Genomic DNA, 16,813 nt, shown 5'->3' on the forward strand with positions numbered 1-16,813 from the left:
GGTGTGAGCGATTCTCCTGTCTCAGCCTCCCGAGTATCTGAGATTACGGGCACATGCCACCACGCCCGGCTAGTTTTTTGTATTTTTATTAGAAACGGGGTTTCACCATGTTAGCCAGGCTGGTCTTGAACTCCTGACCTCAGGTGATCTGCCCGCCTTGGCCTCCCAAGGTGCTGGGATTACAGGCGTGAGCCACCATGCCCAGCATCTCTTTGGTAATTTTTATTCCTTTTTTTTTTTTTTTTTTGAGATGGAGTCTCACTCTGTTGCCAGCCTGGGGTGCAGTGGCACAATCTCGGCTCACTGCAACCTCTGCCTCCTGGGTTCAAGCGATTCTCCTGCCTCAGCTACTCTCCTGAGTAGCTGGCATTACAGGCACATGCCACCATGCCCAGATAATTTTTGCTATTTTTAGTAGAGATGGGATTTCACCATGTTGGCCAGGATGGTCTCGATCTCCTGACCTCATGATCCGTCCACCTCGGCCTCCCAAAGTGCTGGGATTACAGTCATGAGCCACTGCACCCGACCGGTAATTTTTATTTCTTTAGTAGATAAAACTTAATTCCATCAGTAATGAATATGATAATAGCAACTAATGTTTATCTGTAATGTAGATAATAGCAGATAATGTTTATTACATGCCAGGCTTCACTCTGAGAACTTTCCACGTCCTCATTCTTCCCTCTTCCTGTCAGTCCTTTTAAGTGGGGGTTGTAGGGCACAAAGAGATCAAATAACTTGCCCAAGAGCCAGCAACTGGTAAGGGCGGAACAGGACCTGAAGCCGGGCCATCTTGCTCTGGAGCCCATGCCCTCAGCTACTTACACTGTCCCTGGTACTGGCCTCTGGTGACTTACAAGTATGGGGTGGCATTGCTTCTCTTTTCTTTTTTGGGAGGAGGGAGACTTCAGCAACCTGGTTGTATTCAAGAGGTGATTAGTAATGGTTACATATTACACACATGCAGTTCTCGCATTGCTCTGTGTTCTCAAGGCATTTGCGTTTGGTTGAGAAGGCACAGTATACACAAAGTAAGATATTTGAGAACAATTACAAAGCAGCACATCAATATATTTGCAAAACTACATAGTGAAGATTAAGTACTTAGGTACCAAGTGGCACCGTGTCTGGATCCTCTACTGTCCTCTTCTCTCCTCTCCTTCAACAGATGGCATGGTAGAGAGGGTTGGCTTCCTGGAGGCATTTTGGGCCAGATCATGAAAGGTGTGGTAAATTTGAGTGGAAGGTGTGCAACAAAATGTTTGCTTAAAAGCAGGATTACTATTATGCTGGGATTCCTTCCCCCCCCCCCCCCCCCCCCCCCCCCCCCTTTTTTTATTAAGTCCAAGAATACTACTGGGATGAAGGCTCTCCTGGCTTCCCAGTAGGTCTCTAGAGAATTTTATTTCTCTGTTTCCTCTGTGAGTGGCCAGGGTAGCTGTGGAAGCTGGTAGAACTGATCACNCCCCCCCCCCCTTTTTTTATTAAGTCCAAGAATACTACTGGGATGAAGGCTCTCCTGGCTTCCCAGTAGGTCTCTAGAGAATTTTATTTCTCTGTTTCCTCTGTGAGTGGCCAGGGTAGCTGTGGAAGCTGGTAGAACTGATCACTTCTTAATTTCTTTGAAGGCCAATTGAAAAAGGCAGCAAGTTGGTTGTTTAAGAATGCGGAACCTCTGAAGTCTCTTTCCTTGGCCTCCACCAGCCGAGATGGCCCTGGGGCTGTGGCAGCGCCATTGATCTCTGGCGTGGAGATCAAAGCTGAGAGTGTGTGCATCTGTTTCATCGATGACTGCATGGATTGTGATGTTCCTCTCGCTGAACTCACCTTTTCCCGTGAGTGTCGTCCTGTTTTTCAGATTCATCTTGAATATTTTCAGTCATTGCTGAATTATTTGGGGCCTTTTTTTTTTAATGTTATTCATACTCTACTTAGTCATTTGGGTGAAATTTAGATAATAGTTTTACATATGTTTTTCATTATGTATATTTTAAAGCAACTTTTATTTGCCATATGTGACCTTCAGCCTATAGCTTGGGAATAGGAATGGTCTTTGATAAAATTTCCATTGTGTTAACATCTCTAGCTAAATAATTCCTGATCTCTTCATTTTTCTTATCTTTTTATGTATCTAAAGATAGTGAATACTGCTAGGCATTTAACAGATAAGCTCAGAAAATAATAGTTCTGTTGTATTATCTCTTGAAAATCAAAAACAAGACTCTTACTAGAAAGTGCACTTCTGAATCTCCACCACCGGGCCGTGTGAGGGGTAAAACACTATATGTGAGCTGTCCTTTGCTAGAGCGGGGACCAAAGTAGGAGTACTCTGTCCTTTTTTTTTTTTTTCCCCCAAAGGTGAAGTCTTTCTTTGTTGCCTAAGGTTGGTCTCAAACTCGGGGGCTCAAGCAGTTCTCCTGCTTCCCGAGTGGCTAGGATTGCAGTGGTTCACCACCACTTCTGGTGGGAGTGCTTTATCCTTAAGCGCATCACTGCAAGCAGTGTGAGGTTGAGCTCTTTTCTTGAGGCGGAGTTTCGTTCTTGTTGCCCAGGCTGGAGTGCGGTGGTGCAACTGGCTCACCACAACCTCTGCCTCCTGGGTTCAAGAGATTCTTCAGCTTCAGCCCCCCAAGTAGCTGGGATTACAGGCATGCGCCACCGTGCCGACTAATTTTGTATTTTTAGTAGAGACAGGGTTTCTCCATGTTGGTCAGGCTGGTCTCGAACTCCTGATCTCAGGTGATCTGCCCGCCTCAGCCTCCCAAAGTACTGGGATTACAGGCATGAGCCACCGCGCCCTGCGAGGTTGAGGTTTTAAGGAGAGTAAATGAAAATGTCACTGCTCTGTTGAGTAACTTTCCATTGTTTCGATCTTGCCAGCCTCTTCTTCCTTCAAGTAAAGTTTGCTTCTGGGGCTTGAATCTGGCCTCTTGCACATTACAGAGCTTGCCCTTTCCCTGTGCTTCTAAGGCACCACCAGGGCTGCTTGGTTAAAAGTAACAACTGGAATTTTGACTGTTTCCATGAATATCTTTTCTGCAGAGACTAATTAGTTGATTTCTTATTTTTCTATGGCAATCTTACAATTTTGAGCTAATATTTATCAGAGCATGACTTCTCTAATCAGTCTTCCCATTATTCAGGTAGAAATATCTTTTTTTTTTTTTTTTTGAGACAGAGTCTCGTTTTGTTGCCAGGCTGGAGTGCAGTGGTGCTATCTTGGCTCCCTGCAACCTCCGCCTCCCGGGTTCAAGCAATTCTCCTGCCTCAGCCTCCCAAATACCTGGGATTACAGGCCCCTGCTACCACGCCCGGCCAATTTTTGTATTTGTAGTAGAGATGGGGTTTCACCATGTTGGCCAGGATGGTCTCAATCTCCTGACCTCATGATCCGCCCACCTTGGCCTCCCAAAGTGCTGTGATTACAGGCGTGAGCCACTGTACCTGGCCAGAAATATATTTTTTATGTTCCCACAGGCTTTGGGTATGCCTGGGTGCCAGGACTGGCACTGTGGGAAGGCAAGTGAGGCACTCGCCTCAGGCACAGAGTTTAAGAGGGTGCCAAAAAACTCAGCCATGGAGGTAAATAATATTTCAGTGCCATGTTTTTAAAACTTGATGCAAAAAAATACATGATGAACAAAATATCAGAATGTTGTGTGCTCTCCTTCGCAAGTATTAGCTCTAACGTTTCTTCAATGTCATTTATCTGCAAAAGGCAGTTTTGGTTGCTCCTGCCCTGCCGCTGCTTTCATTGCAGCTTTCATTTCATTTGCTTTCATTGCAGGTCTGAATTTTCTTCAGCGTGTAAGAACTAGCCCTGAAGGCTATGCCCACTTCACTCTTTCTGGAGATTATTATAACCGTGCTCTTTCAGGTCAGTATAAAACATATGTTATCATGGGATTTAAAAAACAAATTTAAACGTTTGCCTGGACCTATTGCTACATAAATTTTACATGAAGGAAAGGGCAGGAGTGGGGTGGGACAGGGAAAGATGAAAAGCAAGTAGACTGCATAAACACAGAAAATAAAGATTTTCTGTTGTGCTAAAAACATATCTGATCTGTTGCAACTAAAAAGATATTTTTGGCTGAGGCGGGGGAATCACTTGAACTCGGGAGGTGGAGGTTGCAGTGAGTTGAGATCGCGCCACTGCTCTCCAGCCTGCATGACAGAGCAAGACTCTGTCTCAAAAAAAAATTTTTAAAAAAAGATGTTTTTATAGCTAATTCTTTTTGATCCTGCAGTTTGGCTTATTCTAGAATATGCCATTGCTCAATAGTGAAGGATCATTTATTTGGCCCTGAGAGTAGCTGAATTTCAAGGGAGATTTATGCCCACAAACTTTTTTTTTTTTTTTTTTTTTTTTTTTGAGGTGGAGTCTCACTCTGTCACCCAGGCTGCAGTGCAATGGTGTGATCTTGGCTCACTGCAACCTCTGCCTCACGAGTTCAAGTGATTCCCCTGCCTCAGCCTCCCAAGTAGCTGGGATTACAGGCGCCTGCCACCATGCCCAGCTAATTTTTTGTATTTTTAGTAGAGACGGGGTTTCACCAGGTTGGCCAGGCTAGTCTCGAACTCCTGACCTCAGGTGTTCCACCTGCCTCAGCCTCCCAAAGTGCTGGGATTACAGGCGTGAGCCTCTGTGCCCAGCCAAGCATTTTAAACCTCAAGTCCCCTCACTCCCCACTGGGTTCGTTTGTTTTATTTGAATCTACTGAGTCGATGACACTGTATATTCTGCCCTACCTACTCTTTAAAAACAACAAAAACAAACAAACCACTGTTGATCAGAGCAGGCTGTTTTTTGGGAGACATAAACCTCAATAATACCGCAAGCATTTTCAGGTTTCTTTCCTTCCATTTGAAAGACCAAGGTAAGAGCCTATACAGGTTGAAATTCAGAAGCCATAATATATTAGGGCCAAGTGGTTTGAGCAGTAAACTTTTTTGCCTTAAGAGAGCTGAAAGAAGCTCTCATCGGAATTGGTAGTAGGCATGGACAGAGTAAGCAGAGTAGAGCTGGGCAGTCCAAGGTATAAACCTCCGACTGCCTGCTCCCTTTGATTTCAATAAGAAATAAAGCCTTGATTTGTTGTGCTGCTGCTGAGTGTTCTCGACTATTTATCACATTTAATTTTATGTTAGTTAACATTTTCCCTTTGTAACAGATTCACTTAATGCTAACACCCTTATTTCTTCATTGTTCAAAATGTTTCACTTTAGAATAATGGCCCAAGTCTTTCTGAGAGAAACTCTTGCATGTGGGAGCTATTTTTCTGAGAATGATTTGTTTTCTTCGGACAAATATTGCTTACTTTTAAAGTTGTATGAATACATTCAGGTCATTAAATGGTGTAAGGAGACTAATATACCTACTGTGTGTTACATACTGGTTTGGATTTGTTCAATGGCTGATTGTGTGAGTCTATTTAAAGATCTGCTAAAAGTTAACTGGCTTTGAAAAGTTGAGTCTTTTAAGTCACAGTGATGTACCATTTTTCATACCCAAGAAATTAGCAAAAATTAAGTGGGAGACTACTAATTATTGGAAGATATAAGCCATAGTCCCTGCTATTAGAACTATACATTAATACTACTACTTTGTAAAACAGTTTGGCATGCCCTGGTAAATTTGAGTGTAAGCATACCCAACAACCCAGCAATGTGTTGCTTCTAGCTCTGTACCGTGGAGACTGTCTTGCCTGTGTGAACTACAGATGTATATAAGGCTGCTTGTAGTAGTATTCCAATAGCAATAAAACTGCAATCAAGTGAATGTCTTTCAGAAGTAGAATGGATAAATAAATTGTATATTCATTATAATGCATGTTAATATTCAGTAGTGAAAACAGTGTACCACGGTGACATGCATCAATGTGATGTAGGAGTATGCTCAACAGTATGCTCAAAGATGTATTGGTGAGCCAGAATAGAAACTTGAAAAAGAATGTACATGGGGATTCAGTTTATGTAAAGATCACAAACAGGACAGTCTAATAGGTTCTTAAGAAAGGTATATATGCTTGGCAAAATTGTAAAGAAGAGCAAGGAAATGATTAACTAAAAATTCAAGTGAATGGTCACCTGGAGTTGGGTGGGAGAGGGTTGGTAGGAAGGAGGGGAATGAGATAGTAGGGAATGGCCCTTGGGGACTTTAATTTTCTATTTCCTAAGTTGGAGAGTGAGTAGATGAGTGTTTGTGGTATTATTGTATATGTTGTTTATATAGTCTTTGTGCATATTTTAAGAAAAAGAAAAAGTTAATGAGCCTTTGTACGTACCTGTTTATTCAACCAATGTATTGGTCCCGTAACCAGGAGAATCAAATTTAGTAGCTATTTAAGACACTTTATTATTTTTCCAATCTTGGTCTGAGACTCCTTTTTCTGTCTTGAGTGTCTCAACACATCCTGCCTGTTCTTTAGTGGAAGAGGGCACATAGGGTGCCTGCCCTCCTTCCTGCCACCTCTGGAAGACCATTGTGGGAGTACATATATGCCCTTCCACTTGTGTCCTCTGGACAATGCAGACATCTGTAGGGTGACCTGTAGCTGAAGGTGGTTGGTGCTTTTGTTGTGGAATTGAATTGGAAGTAGAAAGCTATTAAGCTCCAGTTTGTCCTTGCTGAACATTTGCGAGCAGTGTTCCCCTATAAACTCTTGATATCTGCTGAACAGATGTCTTATTTCCTGTGTTCTTTTAGGCTGGGAGCCATTTATTGAGCCTTGGCCTTGCTCTGTATCCTGGCAACAGCAGGCAGCTAGTCGTCTTCATCCTCCTCGACTGAAGCTAGAAGCCAAGGCCAAACCTCGTTTGGATATCAATATCACTTCTGTGCTAATTGGTGAGTAGAAAGTTGTCTTTCATGATACCTTTCTGTATCTAAGCTCTGAGTCTGGAAGACTGTTAATCCTAGTTTAGCACATACTTGGGCCTGTACCAGGCATCACTTCTTCATCCTGACTGCTTTCCTGATCAACCCTAATAGCCTCTTGTTTCTCAACCCGTTTCTCCAGCGTTGGCATCCCATAAGGATGCTCTCAGTGGTTAAGCAAGAACTTAGGTTACTTGGGAAACACAAATGGCCACGATGGACTTTCTCCTCATAATGCTTGGTCACTAGAGTTTATTAAATGTCCTGGAAGTGAGTTTAGATGAACTTTGCTTAAGCTGTTCACGGAATAATTCTTAAAAGGTGTGATTTTGACCATATCTTTATAGTAGAATAAATTGCCTTTGTTGTTTCCCATTATCATTTTGAACTAACTCTGAAAATGACTTGCTTAAGGGTTGCCAGGTTAATGGTGTGTTATCTAAAAGTATCTTTGATATGAATGTACTGATATGTATATGTACTTTGATATGATATGTACATTTCAGTGATATGACACTGAAATGTACATCTCTGGATTCAATGTTGTGAATAAGAACTGCTCTATTCTTGTATTTCTGCCATCTAAAAGGAAAGCAGATATAATCATACAATCAAGTAGTGTATACCTTCACTGTGAAAACTCACATTCATTGTTTGATTTATTGATCTCCATGATCTGATTTTGGAATGACGATGCTTCATCCTTGAGCAATAACATACACTATTGCAAATTGTGAACTTTCTTTGGTGTGTATGTTGGATTGAGGCTTTTAGAATATCCACTTCCTTATGCATGTCAGAGTAGGATGGAAAGAATGTATTGTGAAATGAGACCATAAGTTTGTTGACCCCCCCAAATTTAAAACCACTGTTTTATATGATCAGATTTCATCTACTAATTTGCCTGGTTATTAATATCACCTAGAAAATAGTAAATTGACCCTATGATCTCTCTAAACTGTAATGTTTTGACTCCTACGTTGTTTCTCACAACATCTCTTACTCTAGAAGGTTAGAGAAAGTTTGTGGTCATCTTTTGAAAAGCTGCAGTAAACAAGAACTTACCTAAAGGGTTCTTATTGGTATTTCTGATGAGCACAGTATATGTCTCTTTAAGAATATCTTCTGGCTGTGCACATTGGCTCATGCTTGTAATCCCAGGTCTTTGGGAAGCCAAGATGGGAGGCTCACTTGAGGCCAGAAGTTCCAGACCAGCCTGGGCAACATTGTGAGACTTTGTCTCTACAAAAATAAACAATTAGCTGGACATAGTGGCGTGCATCTGTAGTCCCAGCTACTCAGGAGGCTGAGGTGGAAGGATCACTTGAGCACAGGAGTTCAAGGTTACAGTGAGCTATGATTGTGCCAGTGTACTCCAGCCTTGGAGACGGAGCAAGACCCTGTCTCTAAAAACACCAGCCAAACAAAAAATCTTCCAAAAGGCATTCTTGTCAGTGGTAAAATTTGTTTTGTTTTTTCACCTTCAATTCCTTATTCCGAATACTGTTCTGAAAGCCAGAAACGTTGCTGTGACCTCTTAGTGTTTAAATAAATATTACTTCTGTAGCCAAGTGTTGTAATTGAAAACCAGAAACCAATAATTCTTCTTCCAAAAAGTATAACATCTTAATTAGTATAAAAGATCTTCATCTAGGTGTGGTGCACTGTAATTATTTTTGTTAACCTGCTATCCCCATTGTAATTCTCTCACAGAAGTAAAACTATCTGTAGAGAATTGTCTGCTGAATTTCAGCCTCTGGAGTACAGTGGCATGATCTCGGCTCACTGTAACCTCCACCTCCCAGGTTCAAGCAATTGTCCTGCCTCAGCCTACTGAGTAGCCGGGATTACAGGCTCATGCCACCACGCCCACATAATTTTTGTATTTTTAGTAGAGATGGGGTTTTGCTATGTGGGCCAGGCTGGTCTCGAACTCCTGGACTCAAGTGATCCGCCCGCCTCAGCCTCCCAAAGTGCTGAGATTACAGGCATGAGCCACCGCGCCCGGCCTCCATATAAATTTTAGATTCAGCTTTTAAAATTCCACAAAATGCCCTATAGGTATTTTGATGGGGATTGTATTGAATGTGTAGATTGGTTTGAAGAGAGTTTTGTGGCGATGGTTGCCTGTTCATGGTAACCTCTTTCAGCGGAGCGTGAGGCTCTCCAGGGCACAGACTGTCTCAGAATCTAGCGCAGGCCAGGCATGTAATGAGACACTCAATAAAAGCTTGTTTTGTGGAATTGAAATTATTTGACTTGAACCTTCCATCTTTTTTACTTCTCTTAAAATCTCTGGGGGATTCTTTCTAGACCAGTATGTAAGTACCAAGGAATCGTGGATGGCAGATTACTGTAAAGATGACAAGGAAATAGAGTCAACTAAATCAGAAGACTGGATGGGCTCTTCGGTGGATCCTCCATGTTTTGGACAAAGTAAGGGTTTTCACTACACATGTTTAACTAAATCATTTTTGACCTACAAAGCAATGCTTCACTGAGAAATTCACATGGAACCGTCATTCTGCGTGGAAAAACCTACAGGAAATTCTGACTGTCTTCTATAGTTCTGTTTTAGTCTTTGCAGGAGACAGTTTTCTGGCATGAACTACTGAACTTATAAATGTGGGCTGTAATTCCACCTTTGCGGGGGAGAAAAGATCTGCAACACGTAATTCCTCAGTCCTGGTAATAATGCACATGAACTGGTGCACCTGAGAGTGCATCAGGATCAGCTGTGGTTTGTGTTTTACTCTGCACAACATTGATTTTCTAATTGATTGGATTTTTTTGACCAGATTTTTAAAAGCATCTAAAATGGTCTTCTAAATCTAGAGAGAGAGGGTTTGGACATATTCTTGAAAAGAGGGTGAGCAGGAGCCCATGTGGAAAAAGTTGTTAAAAAGGGAACCCTGTGCTGTTTATAAAAGAATTGAATGCCCTGCCTCTTGAAGAAAGAGGAGTCAGCTTGCTCTCTGTTGGTGATGCTTTCTTTCCTTACTTAATGGCTCGCCAGCTCTGTTTTCCTTGGAGCTGGGGAGATGGTGATGGACAACTGCATGGTCTTAGTTGTTCCACAAGCCATTGTCATCCAAATTCAACTCAGCTCCAACTCTTAGAATGTGGTTTCTTTGGGGAGTCTTGGCTGGACTTCACATAGCTCATGAATACTTAAATATTCCATCTGGTCTGCAAACGTGTCATGGGAAGATGGGTGTTCTTAGTGTATGAAGTAATTGTACTGGTTCATCTCTCCTCAGGGTGTATAAGTGGACTTTCTATCTGCCTTGTACTTCTAGAAAGAGACACAAAGAAATGTCAGATGTGCTTGTTCTCTGTTTTCCCAGGCTGTTGCTTCTGAGTCTCAAGGTCATTACTTAGGAGCCAGGGCTTTTCAGATATTGTCAGCTTGGATTTTGGCTCCTCCTCCAACCTTCCCAATTTGTGTGTCAAGAAAATGTAACATAGTCTACCCAGAAGACTCTAAATAATTTTTGTAATATGTCCAAGAGAGTATGTTTCTAAGACATTATTCATGCAGGGGCATCTTCATTTCAGAGTCAAACTCTAGCAAGGCCTAGTCTGCAAGATTCTGATGAAAGATTTTCTTGTCCCTCTCTTTCTTCTTTCCTTCCTCCCTCCCTGCCTCCCTCTCTTCCTTCCTTTTTAAAAGTTTTGTCCCTCTCTCTCTTTAGTTAAAAAGCTTCCTCATCTATATTAAATGCTGGTGCTGAGTTAAAGCTTGATTTTTATTTATTTAAAGATTTTTATGATTACTTAGGCTTATAAAAGTGTAATATATCTTTTTAATAAGACATAACTTGAATATGCGTAAAGTTCCAAACCTCTTTTCTTATTGGAAATTCCTGGATGGTAGTATAGCACCTTCCAGGATTGTATTCTTTTAGCAGGCCTACTAAAATGATCGTTGGGAATTTATTTTGAAAGCGAGTAGGTTTCAGCCTTGTTGAACTAATCACAAACGTTCAGGTCTTACTCAAGAACAGTAAGTCGTATTTCCTCAAAAGTTAAGCTTTTTATTCAGACCAGCCTTAAAATGAACCCTTGGGCATAGCCCTTAACATGAAATTTAGCCTAAGGGACCTGCTGCTTTCTCACTGTTTCCTTATCAGGGGAAAGAAAATACCAGCCTCCTTTTGACAAAATTGTTGGCTTTGTTCAGTCAGGGCTGAGATTTTGCTGGGAAACATGGGTGATGTGGCACTTCATTAAATTTATTAGTTTGTATTCCAAGGACATTTTATGAAAATATCAAATATTCTGAAAACTTCCATGCTTGATTTTAGAATTTAAATAAACACTATGAGACAACTCCTGGGTAGAGATTGTTTAAATTTGGAACACATACTGTCTCTTCCCCTGAATTTTTGAGATCCCCTGAGACTGGCATTTTACTTCTGTGTTTTACCAGTTGGAATGGAGCAACCTCCACTAAAATCTGTACTGATTGATTTTTGTAACTTCTTAATGCCATTTAAGAACATAACACCTTTAAATTAAAAATCTTCAAAAGGCTTGTCATTCTGTTCAAGAGAAGGTTCAATACATATTCTTCTAATTCAGGAAAAAGAAAAAAAAAAAGGAGCATGCTACTTTGATCCAGCCTCCACAATAAAAACTAGTATAAAAATGTGTTCGCTTTGTCAAGTATGTCCATAACTCTTAGTAATCACTGATGGGAATGACCCTGTACTTGCATGATGCTTGCTATTTTTGTAATGTTCTCTATTTGTGCTTATCGTTTGGAAGTGAGTCTTCTTATTTCACTGTATTTATTCTTAGCCTCTAACTTTGTCTCTCCTGTCTACCAGGCCTCCCCCTTGTCTACCTTAGAACTAGGAGTACAGCCAGTCTGACTAACCTAGAGCACCAGATCTATGCTAGAGGTACAGTATAGCCAAGCGAGGGCTTGCTTTATTTTCTTGTTTTAAGAACTGCCTTGTACATGAATTTTTTTTTTAAATGAGTGGGAGCTGAATGGGGGTATTCTGTGTCATGAGTACTTCAGTAATAGGAAAGAACATTTCCAACTAATGAACACAGTGGTGCTTTGTATTAGCTGATTCTTACATCGTTTCCCTTCCATCTCCCTTAACTTTGGTGGAAATGGAATAAACTCCACAGTGTATGATGCAGAAATATGTTAATACAATGTCAATTAGAGGTGATTTCTCATATTGAAGAGCAAGTGGATGGAGGAACACCATGCTCCATCAAGCAGTGGTGCCACAAGTCTTAAGTTTATAAAATACCCGCTGAAGATTCCCATGGGAATGCATGGGGCTCTGAAACAGGCACTATGATAATAGGGATAGCGCAAAAAAAAAAAAAAAAAATTCTCAGTAAATAATTGCTCAGACACAAACCTTAATTTCTTTGGATGCCAATTTTTGTGTTTAGAGGGTAAAAAAGAAAATTTTATTTCTATCTCTGACCCTTGAAAGTTTCTTGAGAAATTCACTGGTAAGTGAATATGGTAGAAAACACCATAATCATTGAGGAATTGGGGTCCCAAGATGTTCATTTTTTTGTTTTAGGGAGTGCAGCTTAATCTGAATGATTTATGTGTGCACATGGCAAATTCCAGATCGTTCATCATGATTTTTTTAAATAAAAAGAGGCCACAGGAATATAGAACAGGGATGTTAATACTCAGGGTACATTGCCCTGGGTTTTTTTTTTTTCTGGACAATTTTACCAGGATGGATGTTTGAGGGAGGGCTCACGAAGAAAGCCCAGAGCTGAATCTTAATTTATTCATGTATTTCTGCTTCTAAGCTTTCTGTATGCTACTTAATCTTTCAGGCTTGGCCAAGCATTATTCCTATTTAGCTGATAAGGACAGTGAGGTTCAGAGACATTAGGTGATTTGCCTTTATTCACTTGACCAGCTAGTGGCAAACCTAGTACTTTAATCTGCTTCTTAGGATTTACAAACCAGGTCCTTTCTGATGGACTGAGCTGCTTGCATAGCATGACAATCTACATTGTTTATAATGGCAGAATTACTGTGTGAAATAAGTCCAAAGGGGTAGAAATTTCCTTAGCTGGAGCTGTTTGAAGCTGAACTTGGATTCGGGTAGCTTTAGATTCTCTCTCAGCCCATGAAGAAATTGGGTTTGGTCACTAGAGGCAGATTTTCTGAGGCCACTAGGGAATAATGTTCTCTTTGATGGACTTGGGAACTTTTGTCTCTGGTGCTGTGCCAAAGGCAAGTACATAGTTTATTTGGATCCTGGTGCAGGAGATGTCAGATTTGTTGCCTGATGTTGGGTTCGGATTTGTGTGCATGCTGTGTATTTTTATCCTCAGAGAAATGGGTTATTGAAGCCTGTGCCGTTATGTCTAATCAATGCAAGAAGCTTGGAGACCTAAGCATTGTGCCTACCCATGCTATTTAACTCCAAAGCAGTATACTTGTGAATATATTTGTATGGATTCGCAGCACTTTATTCTGTATAACAAACTGATCAAAGCCATCTGCCACCTGTTCTTTTTAAATCTAATTTGCAAATGGAAACTTACAGTCTGGCTCACAGTGGGATATGAAAGCACATCTGGCTTCTTTTTCTCCGGGGCCCTTTATCTACTGTAATAAAAGCAGCTCTCTCATTGCACTCATAGAAGAGGGAGGTGCCTTTCAAAGTGCCACAATAAATACCGTTTACCCTGCAGACAGCTCTTAAATTTTTTACTCCCCCTCTGCTCTTGTCAGCAGCCTTACAGCTACTCCTTAATTTTCTACTTGATGAGCACTAATTTTTTTTTAAAGCAAACTTTGGGAGCTAAGTAAGGCCATTGGAGTGAGAAATGGGCATATTCCTAGTAGAGATTATCTTTAGAAGTATTTGGGGTATCTCTAAATGACTGACCACAAAATTGTGGGAACACACTGGAGACTGCTCATTTATTTAGCAGATTACTCTATCTTAGACTCCCCTGAACCATCGTCGTTATCAAAATAGAACTTGCCTTGACCCAAAATTGCTTGGTTTGCATTGTTTACAGTACTAACCTCTCAAAACTTTAAAAGAGATAAGGGAAAAACGGAAGTGATTGCTTTTTAAAAGGCAGTGATGATTACCAACTGTTAGGGTACAGTCCCAGCCTCAGTCTGGAGGATGCAGAAGGCAGGACATGTTGCAGTTTGTCTTCTCGATTTTGTTGGCAGAAGATGTCCTATAGGATGAATTCAGTTTTGCTACAGTGTTCTCTGCAGTTAGCATTTTCAGCTTCCTCTAGATGTCATTTTCTCCCAACTGCAGAGCATGTGGGTTACGGTCTTTCTCACGCTGTCGTCGTACTTTAATGCTAGACACATAAGAAGATTGAGCCACATCTCCCTTTTTTTAGTTGGTTGTGTACGAGTGTTGTGAACACGTCAACCAGGCGGCTTTCTCACACCGGTTTGTTGCTGCCGCCTCCCTATTTGTGTGGCCAGTGGAGGAGACAGGCCCTTGGTTAGAGGAGCTGCTTCCCTTCCTTTCGGTACTCTGTGTTCCATGTGGAACCACATACCATGGGCAGTGGTACCTGCAGAGGGATCTGTCTGCCAAAGCAGCTGGGGCACCAGAAAACCTGCTTTGGGTTTCTTACAACCTGTAGTCAGGTCACCGCTCTCTAGAATTTGGTTACTTACAGTTTTGTGTTGATTGCTATTTCTTTACACTTTCCCTGATTAGAAGCTTTTTGTGCAATGAAGCCATATTTTATGTTTCTTTTATGGCTTCCATGGTACCCACCTTATAATAGATGGTGGTAGTGGTATCTATGTTTAAAAAGTGGGCTAACAATTTTGTTTGAAAAGCTTTGAGATGGGATACTTCTGACTTTCCAGGGAGACAAAAACAACTATTAGTATAAAAGAATAGGAAAGAATGTTTTTATTTTATTTTGTTGCAAAATGCATACTATTACTGTAGGGTAACTTATATAAAGACAGGCTTCCTTAAGGTAAAGGCTTTTTGGACAAAGTTTAAATAAGTACGTATGATATATCTTGCTACATTTTAGGTTACCCACTTAGAATATAGTTCTTGGGAGTAATGGAGAGGTCCATTTTTCTTTCTTTTGTGATTCCCACCGAGTTAAGTCCTGATGCCTTCTTCTGAGAGATAAGGCCTGTAAAAGTTGTAGAAGAATTGGGGGCTGGGAATAGTCAGGCAGGGAACAAATCCTCCCATAGCAGCCAGCAAATACATGGAGCTTCCGTTCGTCCTGTTCCTTCTTTCTTGCTTCCACCTTCAGCGCCTTTGCACAAGAGACAAATTTGGGCACTGTCTCCAGGTAGGGGGAGGGTCTCTGCCATGCAGACAGAGGCGTCTGCTAATAGCCTTCTTCTGTTTGTCGCAGCAGAGGTGAAAACCCCCAAGCGCCGGCAGCCATTTGTCCCCTTTGCTCTGAGGAACCACACGGGATGCACTTTGTGGTTTGCCACCCTGACCACCACACCCACCAGGTAAGCAGTCAGTTTGTATTACCCCGAGTGATCTCTGCCACCAAAGCCTTCTTGTGCCAGCCCAGTAGAGCAAGGTGGGCCCCCTCTTGAGGCTCTTGGGATGATATTTGAATGAATAACTTGCCGTCTTGCTGAGATTTATGATGGAGGTTCTGGTTTTGTAGAGAATCTATAGTCAGAGAAGCAGGTCCTGAGTCTAATTATGATCTTGATTTTGGTATACCTTATGTTTAAAAGCCAAGCAAATTAAGGATGTGAGTAGGAAGATGAAAAAGCCATTCCATCTTTTCTCCTCGATCTCTATCTTCTTTCCCGTTTTAAAGAAGCAATGTATGGTTATTATACCAAATGTTTTGCCATTTTATTCCAAGACTGCTTTGAAAAAATTCCCGTTCTCCCTCTATCCCGAAAGAATTCTTTCATACCTAAAACGCATTTCACCCCAGATGGAATTGGGTGGAGTTTGGAGAACAAAGGAGACTTTACCTAAGCCAGGCGAGAACCTTTTCTAACAACTTTCTGCCTGTTTAGATCTTGGCTCAGCCTTCCAAGTACATGGTGATCGTTCCAGCCTAGGTCATGAAGTGCATGGCATGAGTAACAGAATCCATTTGATTTTAAATCACATTTCTCCGACCTCCCCCAAGTATGAGACTGCTCTAGAAGAGAAGCTTTTTTGTTTTAACAGTGTGGGTCTGTTTAATTCTAACTAGTCACTTAAATGCCACTTGAAAAAGTCATGCCTTAATTCACATGTACCAGATTCTACTGCTTGAGGTAAATGACTACAGAGTGACAGCTTTCAGCTATTTCTAAAATTTCAAATAAGTTGTGATTCAGCACGAAGATAGCTATAGTTAGCGACCCTCAGGGTCATTCTTTGTAGCTGGGTCATGCAGCCTTTATTGCTGGGAATTGAGTTGTGAGAAGGTTCTGCTCTTCTGCATGGGGCTCCTGTGAGAGGGAGCTGGGAAGAAAGAGGGACAGGCTGATGTCGTCTGATTTGGTTTCAGGGCCGCACTGTCTCACAGTGGGAGTCCAGGGGTGGTTCCAGAAGGGAATGGAACATTTCTCGATGATACTCACAATGTTAGTGAATGGCGAGAAGTCCTCACAGGCGAAGAGATACCGTTTGAATTTGAAGCAAGAGGAAAGTTAAGACACAGGTAAGTATGGTTTATTCTTTTCCTTAAAAAATAAAAAGTGGATGTAACTGAGGGTCCTTAGTGTTTTGCCTTTTCACTTTCCTTATTATTTTATTTTACTTATTTTTGAGACAGGGTCTTCTTGCTCTGTTGCCCAGGCTGGAGTGCAGTGGCACGATCTCGGCTCGCTGTGGCCTCTGCCTCCCGGGTTCAAGCAACTCTGCCACCTGAGCCTCCTGAGTAGCTGGAATTACAGGGATACTCCACCACACCCGGCTAAGTTTGTATTTTTAGTAGAGATGGGGT

The 16,813-nt window shown here is 41.5% G+C and overlaps 1 protein-coding gene across 2 annotated transcripts in view; it reads left to right on the plus strand.

Moving 5' to 3' along the window:
- VPS13D (vacuolar protein sorting 13 homolog D) overlaps positions 1–16,813 on the plus strand; it is a 285,687-nt gene that overhangs the window by 100,643 nt on the left and 168,231 nt on the right. Inside the window, exons 36-42 of one of the 2 annotated variants that reach the window (XM_025382385.1) lie at positions 1,632–1,838; positions 3,791–3,880; positions 6,713–6,853; positions 9,197–9,319; positions 11,716–11,790; positions 15,257–15,362; positions 16,376–16,528. In XM_025382385.1, the coding sequence (XP_025238170.1) occupies positions 1,632–1,838; positions 3,791–3,880; positions 6,713–6,853; positions 9,197–9,319; positions 11,716–11,790; positions 15,257–15,362; positions 16,376–16,528 (895 nt within the window). The remainder of the gene's footprint in view (positions 1–1,631; positions 1,839–3,790; positions 3,881–6,712; positions 6,854–9,196; positions 9,320–11,715; positions 11,791–15,256; positions 15,363–16,375; positions 16,529–16,813) is intronic. The other variant, XM_025382394.1, reaches the window with a different exon arrangement.

Source organism: Theropithecus gelada, chromosome 1 (assembly GCF_003255815.1).
Source record: "Theropithecus gelada isolate Dixy chromosome 1, Tgel_1.0, whole genome shotgun sequence".
Taxonomy (NCBI): Eukaryota; Metazoa; Chordata; class Mammalia; order Primates; family Cercopithecidae; genus Theropithecus; species Theropithecus gelada.